General features: G+C 37.0%; 1 protein-coding gene across 9 annotated transcripts in view; it reads left to right on the top strand.

Annotated features, from left to right (window-relative positions):
- The window catches only part of RNF111 (ring finger protein 111), a 108,963-nt gene extending 91,154 nt beyond the window's left edge, over positions 1–17,809 (top strand). For 4 of the 9 annotated variants that reach the window (XM_010339613.3, XM_010339614.3, XM_074393839.1 and 1 more), the window contains exons 8-14: positions 2,359–2,707; positions 6,041–6,193; positions 7,580–7,706; positions 10,899–10,991; positions 12,126–12,221; positions 13,856–13,983; positions 16,155–17,809. In XM_010339613.3, coding sequence (XP_010337915.1) covers positions 2,359–2,707; positions 6,041–6,193; positions 7,580–7,706; positions 10,899–10,991; positions 12,126–12,221; positions 13,856–13,983; positions 16,155–16,272 — 1,064 coding nt within the window. In that variant the 3' untranslated portion in view covers positions 16,273–17,809. The remainder of the gene's footprint in view (positions 1–2,358; positions 2,708–6,040; positions 6,194–7,579; positions 7,707–10,898; positions 10,992–12,125; positions 12,222–13,855; positions 13,984–16,154) is intronic. The other 5 variants (XM_010339618.3, XM_010339617.3, XM_010339619.3 and 2 more) reach the window with 3 other exon arrangements.
- The last annotated feature ends 204 nt before the right edge of the window (positions 17,810–18,013 follow it).

The raw sequence follows: 18,013 nt of genomic DNA on the forward strand, positions 1-18,013 counted from the left end.
CTCTACTAAAAATACAAAAATTAGCTGGGCATGGTGGCACGTGCCTGTAATTCCAGCTACTCAGGAGGCTGAGGCAGGAGAATTGCCTCAACCCAGGAGGCGGAGGTTGCGGTGAGCCGCGATCGTGCCATTGCACTCCAGCCTGGGTAACAAGAGCGAAACTCCGTCTCAAAAAAAAAAAAAAAAAATACAAAAATTAGCTGGGCATGTTGGCAGGCGCCTATAAATCCCAGCTACTCAAGAGGCTGAGGCAAGAGAACCCGGGAGGCAGAGGTTGCAGTGAGCTGAGATTGCGCCACTGCACTTTAACCTGGGTGACAGAGCAGGACTCTATCTCAAAAAAAGAAAGAAAGAAATGCTGTGAATTTGAGAAAGGATAGTTAACTATCATGAAACATAGTAGATTCATTTTTTATGATTAAGAGCTACTGAGCTTTATGCCTTCTTGAAGAGTAAAGCATTGATTTGAAAATAGAACTTTTAGAAAATTGGTTTAAAAATTTGTCTTGCAACTTTTAAAAATTACATTTGTTGAAGGTTGGTCCTTTAACTACATGTTAATAAGGCATACTTTGAAAATACGGTTGTGTTATGGATACCTAACTTCTGCCCTTGCTGAATGAATCAAAAGCATTAAAATTGGCCGGGCGCGGTGGCTCAAGCCTGTAATCCCAGCACTTTGGGAGGCCGAGGCAGGTGGATCACAAGGTCAAGAGATCGAGACCATCCTGGTCAACATGGTGAAACCCCGTCTCTACTAAAAATACAAAAAAGTAGCTGGGCATGGTGGCATATGCTTGTAATCCAAGCTACTCAGGAGGCTGAGGCAGGAGAATCGCCTGAACCCAGGAGGCGGAGGTTGCAGTGAGCCGAGATCATGCCATTGCACTCCAGCCTGGGTAACAAGAGCGAAACTCTGTCTCAAAAAAAAAAAAAAAAAATGCATTAAAATTGCAGAAAACTCTCTGTAACTAAACTAGAGAATGGCTGTTGCTCTTTATCAGACTTCCAGGAACATATTCTAATAAAATGAAATTTGGATTGAAATCTAAGGAGACAAAGTGTTTTGTTTTGTTTTTTACATGGCAAGTAGATGCAGATCTCTAAGAGTAAGAAAGATGTGTATTACTTGGAGGGATTTTTCAGCAGTAACTTTGAAACATAAAGATGTAGAATGAAAAAATGGGGGGAGCCATCTTATTAGGGACTTAATTCCGTATTTGTTGGGAAACAAGTATGCCTCCTTCATCATAAGGTAGTACAGGAAAAATGACATGGGGTAGGGAAAGTTTAAAAATGTTTACACCCTATTATGACAAAAATTCCATATATGCAAAGAATACTTGTAAGTAAGAAAAGGGTGAATAGGCTAAGCATGTAAATAGATAATTCTGAGAAGAAACACAAGTGGTCAAGAAATAAAAGATTTTTCTCGGACTAACATTTATTAAAAAAAAAAATAGTGGTAGTGTAGGGGTAATCAGGCCTTCGTATGTACTCTTTTTTGTTTTTTGTTTGGTTTTTTTTTTGAGATAGTGACTCACTCTCTTGCCCAGGCTGGGATGCAGTGGCTCAATCTCAGCTCACTGCAACCTCTGCCTCCCAGGTTCAGGCGATTCTCTTGCCTCGGCTTCCCGAGTAGCTGGGATTACAGGCACCTGTCATCACGCCTGGCTAATTATTTTGGTTTTAGTAGAGAGGAGTTTTGCCATGTTGGCTTGACTGGTCTCGAACTCCTGGCCTCAGGTGATTCAGCCTGCCTTGGCTTCCCCAAGTGCTGGGATTACAGGTGTGAGCCACCATGCCCAGCCCTTTCTGTGTACTCTTGATCAAAATGTTAATTAAGACAACCTTTTGGAAAGGGTATTTTTTTTTATCAACTGGCATCTAAATTTACTTTTTTCTTTCCCACAACTGCTTACAGGAATTTATGCTACAGAAATGATATGTATGCTTATGTGTATACATGTGTGTAAATGAAAGACTGAGTGCAGGAGGGACCGTATACACAAATATGTATCACAGCATTTGAGTTTTTTATCAGTGGGGATTTTGTCAATACATTTTTGTATATTCATGTAATAGAATGTTGTGAAGCTGTGAGTGAAATTAATATATTTAATACTGAAGTTAATATATATAATACTGTAATATATATTGACCTAAGAAGATATCCAAGATTATTCTAAGAAGAGAGCAAGTTGCTTGAACAGTTTCATTAATACTTAACTTGATAAGAGTATTCATAAAAATAAAATAGGTGCTAGAATCTTCAAAAGTACAATAGGAATATATAATAGCAGTATACGTTCAACTGCATGGTGCCTATGTAACATACTTGAAATGTTTCTCTTGCAGATGCCTCTTTAACAAGGCCACTTCATCATCAGGCTTCTGCCTGCCCTCATTCTCATGGAAATCCCCCTCCTCAGACTCAGCCTCCACCTCAAGTGGATTATGTTATTCCTCATCCTGTACATGCTTTCCATTCTCAAATATCTTCTCATGCAACATCTCATCCTGTGGCACCCCCACCACCAACTCACTTAGCCAGTACAGCTGCACCAATCCCTCAGCATCTTCCTCCTACACACCAGCCAATTTCGCACCATATTCCAGCCACAGCACCTCCAGCACAGAGACTGCATCCTCATGAAGTGATGCAGAGGATGGAAGTTCAAAGGAGAAGGATGATGCAGCATCCAACGTATGTGTTACATTTTTAAAAAGAAAGTTAAACTTGCTTTTTCTTTTACTTCCATTGGTCTTTAAATCTCTGCAATCTAACTGGGTATGGTGGCATGCAACTGTCATCACAGCTGCTTGGGACGATTGCGTGAGCCCAGGAGTTTGAGTCCATCCAGTGAAATACTGTTTTGTTTTGTTTAAAAAGAACAAAGAACAACAACAAAAAACTGTGAAGCCTTTAGAAATATTGTAACTTGTGGGCCGAGTGTGGTGGCTCAAGCCTGTAATCCCAGCACTTTGGGAGGCCGAGGTGGGTGGATCACGAGGTCGAGAGATCGAGACCATCCTGGTCAACATGGTGAAGCCCCATCTCTACTAAAAATACAAAAAATTAGCTGGGCATGGTGGCACATGCCTGTAATCCCAGCTACTTGGGAGGCTGAGGCAGGAGAATTGCCTGAACCCAGGAGGCGGAGGTTGCGGTGAGCCGAGATCGTGCCATTGCACTCCAGCCTGGGTAACAAGCGCGGAACTCCGGCTCAAAAAAAAAAAAGAAATATTGTAACTTGTAACTGTAAGCTGGGTGAGTGTCATGCCTGTAATCCCCAGTTGCTCAGGAGTTCTGAGGCAGGAGGATAATTTGAGCCCAGTAGTTCAAAGCTGAGCTGTGACTGTGCCACTGCACTCTAGCTTGGGTGACAGAGAAAGACTCTTGTCTTCTTTTTTTTTTTTTTGAGATGGTAGTTTTGTTCTTGTTGCCCAGACTATAGTGCAATGGCACAATCTTGGCTCATAGCAACCTCTTCCTCCTGGGTTTTAAGTGATTTTCCTGCCTCAGCCTCCTGAGTAGCTGCGATTACAGGCATGCACCACCGCGCCTGGCTAATTTTTTGTATCTTTCATAGAGACAGGGTTTCTCCTTGTTGGTCAGGCTAGTCTTGAACTCCTGACGACCTCAGGTGATCCACCCGCCTTGGCCTCCCAAAGTTCCAGGATTACAAAACAACAACAGAAAACGAAAGACAGGTGGCTACAATGATTCACCTATAATTCCAACACTTTGGGAAGCCAAGAGAGGAGGATTGCTTGAGCCCAGGAGTTTGAGAGCAGCTTGGGCAGCATTAGGAGACCTGGTCTCTACTAAAAAAAGAAAGTAGCTGGGCATAGTAGCATTCTCCTGTGGTTTCTGCTACTGAGGAGGCTGAGATGAGAGGATCGCCTGAGCCTGGGAGGTCACAGCTAGAGTGCAGTGGTGCAACCATTGTTCATTGTGTCCTTGAACCCCTGGGCTTAAGTGATCCTCCCATGATTATGCCCCTGCACTCCAGCCTGGGTGACCGAGCGAGACCCTGTCTCTTCCCCCTCCCCAAAAAGTAACTATGCTAAGTCCTCAGTTCACTATAAAGTTGATTCTTTGCTAGCCAGAATCTTCCCCTGCCTTTTCCTGAATTGTAGGTATTGAGAAAACCAGTTTATACCAGATTATTTAGTAAAATCTGACCAGTTTAACATATGACCAAGGGTAATTTCTTTATGCAAATCAATTTTTAAAAAAATTATAGACTGGTCTGATGCAAACTAATCTTTTGTCTGTTGCTGCAGTATCACATAGTGAAAATCAGTGTTAAAATTGATTATTTTGAGGAACAATATCTGAAGATACCAAAGAATTAACTGTTACTAACCAGAGGGAAGAAACTATTAATAGAATTTTTAAAAACTGGCAGTGAAAATATTGTACTTCAAATTTATGAAAATTCTTTTTTTTCCTTTTGATTATTCAGGACCTGATTTTCGTATTCAGAGCAGCAAACTTTATTGGTCTAATTCTGCCTGCCGATTTTTGTAAACAAAATTTTATTGGAAAACAGCTATACTTTTTCAGTTACAAACAAACTGAAAAAGTGTTTGTATTGTTTGTGGCTGTTTTCACACTGCAAAGGCTAAGTTGAGTAGTTACAGCAGAGAACATATGGCCTTAAGAGCTGAAAAAATTTCCTGTTTTACCCTTCACGTAACATGTTTGCCAAACTCTTGGTCTAATTAATGATCCAGCTCTTGTGTAACTTCTTGCTTTAGTTCTGTCATTTAAGATTATATCCCAAATCTCGGCTGAGGGCAGTGGCTGACGCCTGTAATCCCAGCACTTTGGGATGCTGAGGCGGGTGGATCACAAGGTCAGGACATTGAGACCATCTTGGTCAACATGGTGAAACCCTGTCTCCACTGAAATACAAAAAAACTAGCCGGGCTTGGGCTACTTGGAAGGCTGAAGCAGGAAAATTGCTTGAACTCTGGAGGCAGAGGCTGCCGTGATCCAAGATTGAGCCACTGCACTGCAGCCTGGCGACAGAGCAAGACTCTGTCTCAGAAAAACCAAACCTAAAAACCAAGATTATATCCCATATCTCTGCTTGTTGTTGCCTTTCTAATAAAGTAACCTTTTATGTAGAAAATTGCCAGTTTACAGTCCTGTCCTCCAGTACCTGGCAAATTGTTATTTAGAATAAACATGCAAAATCCGCAAGTGTGTTAAAAACTAATAGAAAATAATTAGACTATAAAAATGAATCTTAGCTGAGCATGGTGGCACACACCTGTAGTCCCAGCTACTCAGGTGGCTGCGGTGGGAGGGTCACTTGAGCCCAGGAGTTCAGGGTTACACTGAGCTATGATTGTGCCACTGCACTCGATCCTGGAGCAAGATTATTAAAAAAGAAACAAAAACAAAAAGTGAATCCGTGAAACTAAGCTGTTTTTAGTGTCTTTTGTTAACTGACTTTAGGAAGAGGAGATACAGTAAACTGGGATGCAGAATAAAAAGTATAAATGGGGCTAAATATGTTTCCTAGGTGTGTTAACATGTACTACATGTATTTTGAAAAAAATGCACAAGGTTAAAATGTTTTTTCTCTTCAACTTTCCAACCATTAAAATGGTTGTGTGTCTTTACATTGTAAGTGTAAATGAAGCAAAATTAAGGTTTCAATTTTTCCTGCTTTAATGTTTATATAAAATTATTTGTGCCTGCAACATTTGACTGGGCTACTTAATTTTTAAAAATTTTATTTCTAGGCAATTCTCCTATTTAAACTATCTCTTGTAAAGAAGGTATACAAGATAATGTTAAAATTACCATTTTCCTTGGATGATATTTGAATTGGAAGCATTGGAATAAATGACTAATTAGAATTTGTAGAGGAGGTTATGTTTTCCTTGATTTATTAATAATTTTATATTTTTTATAATTGTTGCAAAATTTATGACTAGTCTATAGATGTTTATAGTGTTAATACTAGGGATTTTTTTCTACATTAAGAAAAGAAATAACCAATTATTCAATTATTTCCAGTGGTCTTTTTGTGTTCTGTGTTTCCAGGCGGGCACATGAACGCCCCCCACCTCATCCACATAGGATGCACCCAAACTATGGTCATGGGCATCATATTCATGTGCCTCAAACTATGTCCTCACATCCTCGACAGGCTCCAGAGAGGTCTGCCTGGTCAGTATCTTGTTTAATTTCAAAGCAATGCTTAGCAGCTTGTGGTGAAACTATTGGAAGAGATGCTTTGTGATGGATTGCCATGCAGAATGGTGATGTGGAGAAAACTAATTCCCAGTTTTACTGTTAGACACTGCCTCTGGGCAGATAGAGATTTGGAGGGGAAAGAGCAGGAGCTGGGGCAGGGAACCATGTCAAGCAAGAGTAGAACTCTTTTTTTTTTTTTTTTAAGGTGTTCTTTTATGTTTAATTGACAAAAATTGTGTATATTTTGGAGGTACCACATATTTCAGTACATGTATACATTGTGAAATGATCAAATCAGGCTAATGACATATTTATAACCTCAAATATTTATCATTTCTTTGTGGTGAGAAAGTTTAAAATCTTCTCTTTTCACAGTTTTGAAATAAACAGTACATTATTATTAACTGTAGTCACCTTGCAGTGCAGTGGAATATCAGGAATTATTCCTCGTAGCTGAAGCTTTGTATCCATTGTTCAACATCTCCCCTTCCCTCATCCACGAGCCCCTGCCCCCTCCCCAACCTCTGGTAAACAACATGCTTATGAGTTCTCATGTTAGTAAGAGGAGTAGAGCTTTTTTTCCCGTTTTTCAGGGGTGCCATCAAAATTAACTCCCTAGACTGATCCTGCTTTTCACATCTTCTTTAACTGACCCCCACCTTTGTACTCAGATTTGCTCCACCACCCTCACCTGCTATTGACAAGGGAAATTCAGCCTTCATTCTGCTAGACTTGTGATCTTCCCTAGGGAGGTGAAAGCAGATTTTCATTAAATTTTTTTTTCTGAATTTATTGTTTGTGGGCGTTCATTGAGATCTTGAACCACAGTGACTTTTGAGGCAGAACATAAAATGATAGTAAATGAAGATTTAGCAGGTAACAGTTTTACCCCTTCTAAAATTCTGTTTACCCTTGTTTTATAAAATGTGGAAGAGTTTGCTATTGTAATTGTCCTTAGTGTCAACAATCAAGAGATTATACCTAACAAACAAAAATCCAGAGATCATCTGTAACATTCAGATACACCAAAAAAGTAAATGCTATGTTGTGTGCTCCTCAAGTAGGATCAGGCTTTTATCTTGGAATGGGCCTTAGTAGCCATTCATTGTATTTCCTTCCTTTGTAAGATGTGAAACCAAGTACAAATGCTTTACGTTTCATTGTCACAAAATTTAAGTTTTCTGAGCTTTTAGTTTTGAAATAAATTTGAAATTAAATATTTTGGGCTAAATTATCTTTCCTCTGCTTTGTAATTTAAGAAACCTTAGATTACTTTTTTAAGTGTAAACATAATTCACCGTTTCTGTTGATGATAAAGGGACCCTAAGGAAGATTAAACTGTTCTCATCCTTTTGTCAGGGAACTGGGAATTGAAGCTGGAGTGACTGCAGCTACTTACACACCTGGTGCATTGCATCCTCACTTGGCCCATTATCACGCACCTCCTCGACTTCATCACTTACAATTAGGAGCTCTTCCTTTAATGGTAAAATGGAAAACCTTCAAAATTCTGATGTGTTCTAAAAGTTAATTTTCTAAATTAAATATTTTATTGGAAATACTTTACTATATTAGTTATTATAGGTGTTGTGATAGAATTTGAGAGTAATCCTGTTAGCTAAAAATTGGGCTGTAAAAAGGTATTAGATGTATTAAAATCTGTGTAATTTGCATTGTAAAATACACTCATAATGTACAAAATGGCAAAAAAAGTGTGGGTTTTTTGGTATACCAAGATACTCCTTATCCACTGTCAAGAGTATACTGTGCATCAGTTATTTTGCCATAGTGGTAATAGGTCTGTTCTGATGCAGTCATACTTGATTTTTTTTTTCTGTCTGTCTCTCTTTGAAAGCTGTTGATGACACTGTCAATTCTTTTTTTTTTTTTTTTGAGTTGAAGTCTTGCTCTGTCACCCAGGCTGGAGTGCAGTAGTATGATCTGCGCTCACTGCAACCTGTGCCTCCCGGGTTCAGATGATTCTCCTGCCTCAGCCTCCCAAGTAGCTGGGATTACAGGCACAGGCCACCATGCCCGGCTGATTTTTGTATTTTTAGTAGAAATGGGGTTTCACAGTGTTAGCCAGGCTGGTCTCAAACTCCTGTCCTCAAGTGATCTGCCCCAAAGTGCTAGGATTACAGGCATGAGCCATAGCACCTGGCCTGATTTTCTAATCTGCAGAAAGATTATACTAATTATCTACATCTGATTTAAGCAGGTTCAGATTTTGTCAAGTAAGTGCTAAAGAACAAGTTCAGCAAACCATATATTGCATTTGCTATTTGTATTACATACTTGTTGTGTAAGTGATACAGAAAAGGAATAGTTTTGTGTTGTTGTGGGTAGAGTCGCTGCAGGGAAGCTTTGAGAGAAGCTTTCTGGTACACGTGATTTCTAAGCAGACTTTGGATTTTGGAATGGTGCTCTTGCAGAGGTTACACCATGTAAAAAGCTGTAGCAAATAGCACAAGCACTGGGAACTCAAAGTAAGCTGGTGTTTCTAAGGAGTGAGGGTCACGTAGCAGTAAGAAATTGTTCTAGCAAGAAACTGGAACTCAGGAACCATTGAAGGGGAAATGTCCTGATGAAATTTATGATTTTAGAGTGATTTAATCAGATTATAGTTAGAAAAATCACCTCCTCAGTTATGTGGAAAAATAGATTTAAATGTGGGAAACCAGTTAGGACATTCTAGTAGAAGTATCAGTGAATGCCTGAATGAAGACAATCATAGTTGGCATAAAAATGATGGGACACATTTGAGAAATATGTAGGGTGACTCCCAGATTTCTAGTTTGTGTTAAAAGGTAATTAAAGTGGTTATTGGTGTCTTGTGTCAAAACGGTTTAGTAATGGTGAGTGATGCACGTAGGGCACCTCTTAGATTACCGTAAGGAAGTAAAAAATAAAAACCATGGAGACAGTGAATACAGACTTCTTGCTTTATAAGCTTGACTGTGAAGGGAAAATGAAGGAAACACCAATTTGGTGGCAGTAATTCCAGGATTAGTAGAGAATTTAGGTTTGGAGAAACTTAAAGGTATTTTTAGATTTAAGACTGAAAACCATTAGAGAGGAATTGTTTGAAGATACTGAAGAGATACTTGGTGTGGAGTAATTAATTAAACATGATCCAAGGTGAACAGGTGAAGGTAGGAGCAGGTGATAAGGATAGAGTTTGAATAGGAGAAAAGCTTATCCATAAAAGCTAGAGGAACAAGACTAGGGAGGAGAGGGTTTTCAGGGTAAGTAAAGATTCATTTAATTTCAGATGCTGGGGTTTCTGATTTCTTTGAAGACGTTTAGGAGGTTGGGTTATCTGCTTATTAGTATTGATCTTGGTTATAAGAAAAGTTATAAGTAATTTAAGTAATAGGCTACTGAAGGTTAAAAGTTATTGCTAAATTCTTTTCCACATATGAAGTGTCCGTTAAAGCTATAAATTCTGCTTGAAATACGTTGTGATTCAGTGTAGGCTGATTAAAAAGCAATGTCGGAGATTTATGTATAAAGATGGAAGAATGGTGCCGTATCTCAGAACTGCCCTTTCCTAATACTCTCAATTTGCATGGCAGTTGTGATGTATGCAGTTGCTGCCAACTCTGAGTTAGCAAATATGGGACCATACTCCTAGGAGAAATACAAAATTATCTTATTGCAAGCCTCTGTTCACAACTAAATCAGTATATGACCTTTTTGTGTGTGCATTTCTGTGTAAAGACAACTTTAAAAAAATATTGTAGAATCATTAACATTGAGCTCATAGCCAACAACACTGTAACTCATGCCTGAATGAAACTTACTCTGGCCATAAGGTGTATCACAACCTTCGTGACTTAGGAACACTAGATAGCACTTCTACTTTATGCTTTATGGGGGCCATTTTAAACAACAAGATCACCAACATAAAGCACAAAACTGTGAAAAACATGGCATTAAACGGACTGCAAACAAGACACTGGTTTAGAATAGGAGCTCAAATATGACAGAGCCCTGTTCTACCTCAGCTGGGAGCAGAGTTGCATGTTAGGTAACTCAGATTTTTTTGCCACTGGTTATATCCCCAAATGCTCTGAAAGCACAAGTGTCGATTATGGGGTTACAAGTAAATTTTAGCCCGTGAGTCATTTCACGTATATGTAATCCATAAATAATGAATATTGACTATATCTAACAAAAAACTAGAAAACTGTGTTAAAACTTTCACTATTAGAATCAAGCAAAAAAAGACATAGGGTACTCTGGCTGTTAGGATGCTAAACGGAGGTGAAATAAAAACTTGAAGTGAAATTTTGTTGGAAAATTGTGTGCACTTCTGTTGTTCTAGTAAGGTCTTTGAAATTGACAGGATCATAAGACAATTTTACTCTTTTCAAATTTGAGCTACTAAGAGCATCAGAGTTAAGTTGGCATTTTGGAGAGTTAGGCTGTATTTTAAGAGAAATCTAATCTTGTCCAACTAAACTTAAGAAGTCTTAGTTGGAGTTATGTATGCTTACTCAGAAAAACCTAAACCTCTCCAACTAAACTAAGAAGTCTTCGTTGGAGTTATGTATGCTTATTGAAGTTGAATTTTATGGCCAAATGGTAAACATTGAAGGTTTTGAATTATTCAATGTTAACAGTAAGCCACAAGTCTATTCTTAATTGATTTAGCCTATCTCTTCTGTTGAAATAGGTTCCTGATATGGCAGGCTATCCTCACATCCGTTACATTTCATCAGGATTGGATGGAACATCATTCAGAGGTCCTTTCAGGGGCAATTTTGAGGTATGTAATAAAGTAAATGAATATATTTGTCACAGTATTTTTTTTTTAAATTTTTTTTCTTTCGTCAGCATTTTCGTAAGCATGTCACAGTATTTTTAATGCAGAGAGTATATATGCACTATCAGTATACACAGTTGTGTAGGACTGCTACAGTGGCTGGAAATTACAAGGCAGTAACTTGTCTGATTTTCTAAGGTTGATTCTAGGAGTTACAGAAAGATTTATAAGTAATATTAATCTTAGGGTCAGAAGTTACCCAGGTAATTAAAGATGAGTAAATGAAAATATGTAATATAGAAGTATGTAAAAATGTATTAAATAAATATAAATATCAGATAAATAACCATACCATTAAATATTGGGGGGAACCTATTTTTTGACTCAGCTAAATTTTTAGAGAAATTGGTAGAGAAAAGGAATCCTAAGTAATTCCCTTTGTAGCTAAATGTCTTGTTGGAATTTTCAGGAAGAACAAAGCATTCAAATGTGATTCAGAGTTTTTTATGTCAGTTTGGAAGTTGGAGTCACCGAGACTTAAAACTTTTTATTTTATTTTATTTTTTTCTTCATTCATTTTTTCCGAAACACAATTACTTCTGCAGACTTAGAACTACTATATAATTTGGTTCCTTAATTTACTAGAATGATTTCATCTTCTCCATGCATACATACATACTGACTCATGTAGTACCATGTGGTAATACTGTTGTAATTTATAAAGATAACTTGCGCTGTACCATTTCAGTTGGCTGAGGAAAATATTATAAACAACCATTTGCCTTACTGTGTATGAGAAACATTAAGCCAGGCATGGTGCCTAACACCTATAATCTCGGCAGTTTGGGAGGCCGAGGTAGATCACTTGAGGCCAGGAGTTTGAGACCAGCCTGGGCAACATAAAGACTTTTTTTGGTCTTGTTTTTTTATTTTTATTTTTATTTTTTTTAAACTTTTATATATACTTATATATAAGTATGTAAATAACCACTTGTGTTTTCATATGCAAGTTTTTTTGAACACTGTATTTATATTTCAAGTTTCTAATTATGGAAGTTTATTTCTTTTACAATGTTGACAATACTGTTCAAGGAATAATCATCCTGGCTTTTACTACTCGTTATGCTTCACTTTCAGGAACTGATTCATTTGGAAGAAAGATTAGGAAATGTCAATCGTGGAGCATCCCAGGGGACAATTGAAAGATGTACATATCCGCATAAATACAAAAAGGTAAGAATTTATTCTATGAAGCTTCTAGAATGTTTATATATACCTTCTTTGAATTTGTAGAGTCTAGCAATGACATTTTTATTGAAGGAATACATACATATTATTTAAATAATTTGGAAAGTATAGCTGGGCGCAGTGGCTCACGCCTGTAATCCCAGCACTTTGGGAGGTGGAGACGGGTGGATCACAAGGTCGAAAGATCGAGGCCATCCTGGTCAACACAGTGAAACCCTGTCTCTACTAAAAATACAAAAAACTAGCTGGGCATGGTGGCATGTGCCTGTAATCCCAGCTACTCAGGAGGCTGAGGCAGGAGAATTGCCTGAACCCAGGCGGCAGAGGTTGCGGTGATCCAAGATCGCGCCATTGCACTCCAGCCTGGGTAACAAGAGCGAAACTCCGTCTCAAAAATAATAATAATAATAATTTGGAAAGTATAAAAAATACATATACTCTGCAGTTTCTTACTCTGCAGGCCCTAGTCCTTCCCAGAAGTGAAATCATAGTTAAGGATTTAGATATTCTTCCAGATACTTTTCAGCATTTTCTAATAATGTGCATATGTATATATATTTTTTTGTCTACTTTAAAAAATAACACAAAGGAGATAACCACATAGTTTGCAGATTGCCTTTCATGCCATATCAGCTCCCACAGATCACCCTTGTAAGCTTATACAGAATTCCGTCATATGACAGTGCTGTAATTTTTTTAACTAGCAATTTATTTTGATGGACATTTTATTGATGTTTGTTCTTCTACTCTACCCTCAATTCCTTGCATAGTATTATACAGAATCTGGAAGTTATGGAGTAGACATGTTAACTAAGTGTCTTATAACAAATAATGCTCAGTGCTAATAGTCCCCACCTGTCTTAATGGAAAACAGTTTTTCCATGGGTAGTGGATGGTTTCATAATGAAACTATTCTACCTCAGATCATCAGGTATTAGATTCTTTCAAGGAGCATGCAACCTAGATCCCTCTCATGCGCAATTTACAATAGAATTCATGCTCCTATGAGAATCTAATGCTGCCACTGATCTGACAGGAGGTGGAGCTCTGGCAGCAATACTCGCTCACCTGCCACTCACCTCCTGCTGTGCAGCTGGGTACTGGTTTGCAGCCCAGGGGTTGGAGGCTCCCTATGCTATGCAGAGAATAATCGTAAAGCATGAATATTACTATTCTTTGTATTTTTCATCTATGTTCTGAGAGTATTGAGGTGTTACCAGTGCGTTCAAGTGTTCGGCTGTCCAAGCTAAATACTGTAACTAACATTAATTTAATGGATGTTATTTGAAACATTCACTAGTAAAATAAAACTTACTTATCTATGCTCATGATAGGATAAAAATAGAGTTTACATTGTGTATCATTGTCATTGTGGATTAAAAGTAATAGTTTTCAAGTGAATGAATTTCTGTTAAGTTTGATTTTGCTTTTGATCCCGATTGTTAGAGGGTCTTAAAAGTATACTTAATTGATGATAGTCATTTAATTTATCCGTTTATTTACCACAGTCTTACCTGGGAAATAAGTGTGGGTGAATATGTGGTTTTGTTTTTTGTTTTGTTTTTCAAGTAAACACAGACTTTACTCAGTTGTTCAATAATGTCATCTCTACTAATAAGGTAACAACTGATTGGTTCTCACAGAGGAAACTGCACTGCAAACAAGATGGGGAAGAAGGGACTGAGGAAGACACAGAGGAAAAGTGTACTATCTGTTTGTCTATTTTAGAGGAAGGTGAAGATGTGAGGTAACTAGATATTAATTATCTAATATCCATTGTCAAAACTGTACAGAGGATTTTATTTGAAAAGTAAATTAGAACAGGCATGATGGTTCACACTTGTAATCCCAGCACTTCTTGAGGCCCAGGCCAGAGGATCTCTTCAGGCCAGGAGTTTGAGGCCAGCCTGGGCAACAAAGCAAGACTCGATGTTTCTACAAAAAAAAAGAAAATAGAACAATTACTTATACGTGATGGTGTGTACCTGTAGTCCCAGCTACCCAGGAGGCTAAGGCAGGAAGATAGCTCAAGCAGGAGTTTAAGGCTGCCATGAGCTATGAGCGTACCACACTGTACTCCAGCCTGGGCGACAGAGTGAGACTCAGTCTCTAGAAAAAGAAAGGTAAAGGTAAACTGGAAGCCAAACAAAGATTACTCTTTGCACATACTGTTATCATCTACAGCACGCGGAAATGGCTTCATCTAGTGAGTGAAACAATAAAAGATTAAAGTCTCTGTGTCACCAACATGGGAGTGGGAAATATACCGCCTATTTCAGGGCCACACAAGGTTTCATCAGGGAAATTTTGTAGTCAAAATTATCTTGTATAAATCTTGCAGAAATGAGAATTTGAGTGGCTTTGGAGGTCCTAGAAAGTTGTTAAAATGTGTTCTCCAAAACTTAACAGGGATTCAGATTAGCCCTATGCAGTTTGTTTTATAGCATCTTTTTTTTTTTTTTTTTTTTTTTTTGAGATGGTGTCTTTCTGTCGCCCAGGCTGGAGTGCAAGGGAGCAATCTCAACTCACTGCACCCTTCACTTCCCTGGCTGAAGCCATCCACCCACCTCAGCCTCCCACAGTGCTGAGATTGCAGGCATTAGCCACTGCACGCAGCTATAGCATCTTTTATAAACTAGTTTTGTCCTAACATTTTCTCTAAACTAGTAAGACTATTCCACTTCTTGCACCATTGTGGTTTAGAAAATGTTAGTATGCTAAAAAACAAAAAAAATAAAATAGAAAACAAAAAAAGAAAATGTTAGTATGCTAATCCTATATTAATTTTAGGCATTTTCTTTGTTTTCTTCCTATTTTTTTAAATGTAACATAATGCCATATGAAACAGGTTCTATATCATATATAATAGAACCATTTTAATTATTGCCCTAATTTATAAAGATAATTTTGTCATACTTCAGTTGGTTGAGAAAAAAAAACATTGTCTACCATTCCCCAAATAAGGTTATTTGCACACTGTATTTCTAGTGAAGGTTTATAAATTTGGAAGTTAATTGCTTTTACAGTATTGACAATACTGTTCAGGGAATAATTGGTATACTTTTTTAAGCTACTATTTTAGCAAACTATTAGGAAGTCTGAAAGGGTATAAAAACTCTTAACAGTTGATAGAAGTAGAAATGGACATGAGTCAGTAACTTTTATCTCACTGTTAATGCTCAGATTTAATGTTACCCTATCTTGGTTGGAGGCTTTATTTCTCAGTTTCTAATGGATAATTTGGCATGATGCAAACAAACTAAAATCATTACATCTCCTTTTAACCTACCTGTTAAACAGTAGCACAATACTAAGTGTATATAACAATTATTCTGTGAAAAGAATATTACTCACCTTTAATCAGTTATGTACTTAAGTTTAATGTATAAAGATTTTCTTGATAGAAAATAGCTTTGCACAGTAAGACATTTCTTAGTGTGGAGAGCACAGTTACTGTATATTTGCCACATGAATTCTAATGTTTTTGAGAGACAATTAAATGAAATAATAAATACATATTTGAGATAATAGGTTTTTTTTAAAGGGCATTACAAATACAGTGATGATTTGACATTTAAAAACAGACTTGCATTATTATGTGGCCAGAGATACACTACTAACTGCAGTGCATTGGCAGCTCCTGTACCAAAACAAAACTGGAATAATTGCCATTGTAATTTGTGTTCTTACAGTTTTTAAGATTTTATATGCTTTTGTTCTATAGCTTTCAAAGTTATCTTGGTCATTTATATATTATATTGCCCAGAGTGCTAATTTAATGTATGTGTTTCTTTATAGAAGAGAAAGATGCTTAGTAACGTAAAACATTACTGAATTATTACATGTATAATTTGTTTAAATACCACATGCAGTTACCATAAAACTAATTTTTGCTTTTTGTTTTCTTGCCAATAATAGACGTCTTCCATGTATGCACCTTTTCCACCAAGTGTGTGTTGACCAATGGTTGATTACCAATAAGAAGTGCCCCATATGCAGAGTGGACATTGAGGCCCAGCTGCCAAGTGAAAGTTGACACCATGTTTCTGAACTCTTGCCCTCCCTCTCATTCCCATTTTTCCTGGTACTGCAGTCAACCAAAGATGGCATGACTTACCTGCGCAGATTTGGAAGCATTGAACTTAAGAGTGCTGGCTCTGCTATATGGTACAACTAATGCTAGACCTTCAGTTTATGTATACAGTTGATTTTGTTGTATTTATAAAAGCTTTTTTTTCCCCTAGATTTGACATTTTTCCTGTATCATTTTACTGTATTTTTGCATGGTTCCTTGTATTGCATTTCTTTGCACATATTATGGGCTTGTGACCCTAAACTTGCAGGCAAGATTAGCTGCTTTAGTAAGTAGAATTTTGTGGTCTTTTTGTTTTTTACATAGTACCAAGCCTTGATAATTATGAATTTTTTATCCATTACTAACCTTTAATTTAATCAATCATGTACTTTAGTTTAATGTATAAAGATCCTCTAGAAAATGATAATATTGTGTATTAAGACATTCCTTAATTAGGACAAAATGGCTGCTGTATATTTACTATATGGAGTTCTGAGTTAAATACCATCCTTAATACTGGGAACAGAATACAACCCATATTAAATCAGATGCAGGTGGTAGTCACATCACCAGAGTGATCAGTATAAATTTTCTTGGTGTATCCTTTTCCTTTCAACACAGTGCAGATAAGGGTTGAATATTAATATCATACATTTAGACTGCTGTTCTGATTGCATTTATCTTTTTCCTACATCATTTAGAATTTTATTTCCCTGATTCAGTTTTTGCTGCTGTGAAACAGCTCTGATGAACACTAAATATTAATTTCAATTAGCTAGATTGTACATACTTGCAGATTTAACAAAATTTTAGGGAAATTGAAAAAGACATGTAGAATTTGTTGTCTTCTGCTAAGCACGAAAAGTTAAGATATCTGCTTATATTGATTTTGTAGACACATTAAGTTAAGATTTGGAATTCAAGTCTTTGGCAGGTATCTGTTCATCCACAGAACTTCTAAAGGTCCCAGGATCACTTTTAAGGGATTTTTATTAGTTTAAAGATAAATAAAGTCAGCTGAATCTACATGTCTCTTGTTTTATTTCTCTCTAAACTTGAAAACAGTAAATCTGCAGATACTGTGAGGCACAAATTATACTGTCAACCTACTGTTGCTATGGTTATATACTCCCACTTCATACATTACCAAGAGTCGATCACTGATTTAAAGTTTTTAATTTCTATAGTTAAGATTTACTGCATAATATAGAATATAAAGTTAAGTTAACATACTAACATTTCTCCTTTGGAGGAAGTTTTAATCCACTTCAGGATGCATATTATTATCAAGATACTTTCATATACAGGATAGCCTAATTTTATTTGTTTAAATATACTTAATATGCCCCAGATTGCAAATGCATCCAGTCAGTAATATCACTGTCTGTATGTGGAGGACATGTTCCCATGGATCATATGTGAAGATGTCAATAAGCTTGCATTAAGCCACCTGCTTTGTAAGTGGATTGATTAATAAATAACTTATATTTCTATTGTCTTTGTGTTTCATAATTAGTTTTTATAAAAACAGTTTACATTAAACATCTTGGAATTCAAAAATAGTGATCTCACTCAAATTGACATTTGCATAATTTGACATTTATATTCATTCAGTTATGACTACTTGCCCTTTTTTGTATTAATAAATGTTGAAACTGTAGTAGCTATCAATGTTAACATGCTTCGACATAGTATGTGTGCA

This window comes from Saimiri boliviensis, chromosome 2 (genome assembly GCF_048565385.1).
Source record: "Saimiri boliviensis isolate mSaiBol1 chromosome 2, mSaiBol1.pri, whole genome shotgun sequence".
Taxonomy (NCBI): domain Eukaryota; kingdom Metazoa; phylum Chordata; class Mammalia; order Primates; family Cebidae; genus Saimiri; species Saimiri boliviensis.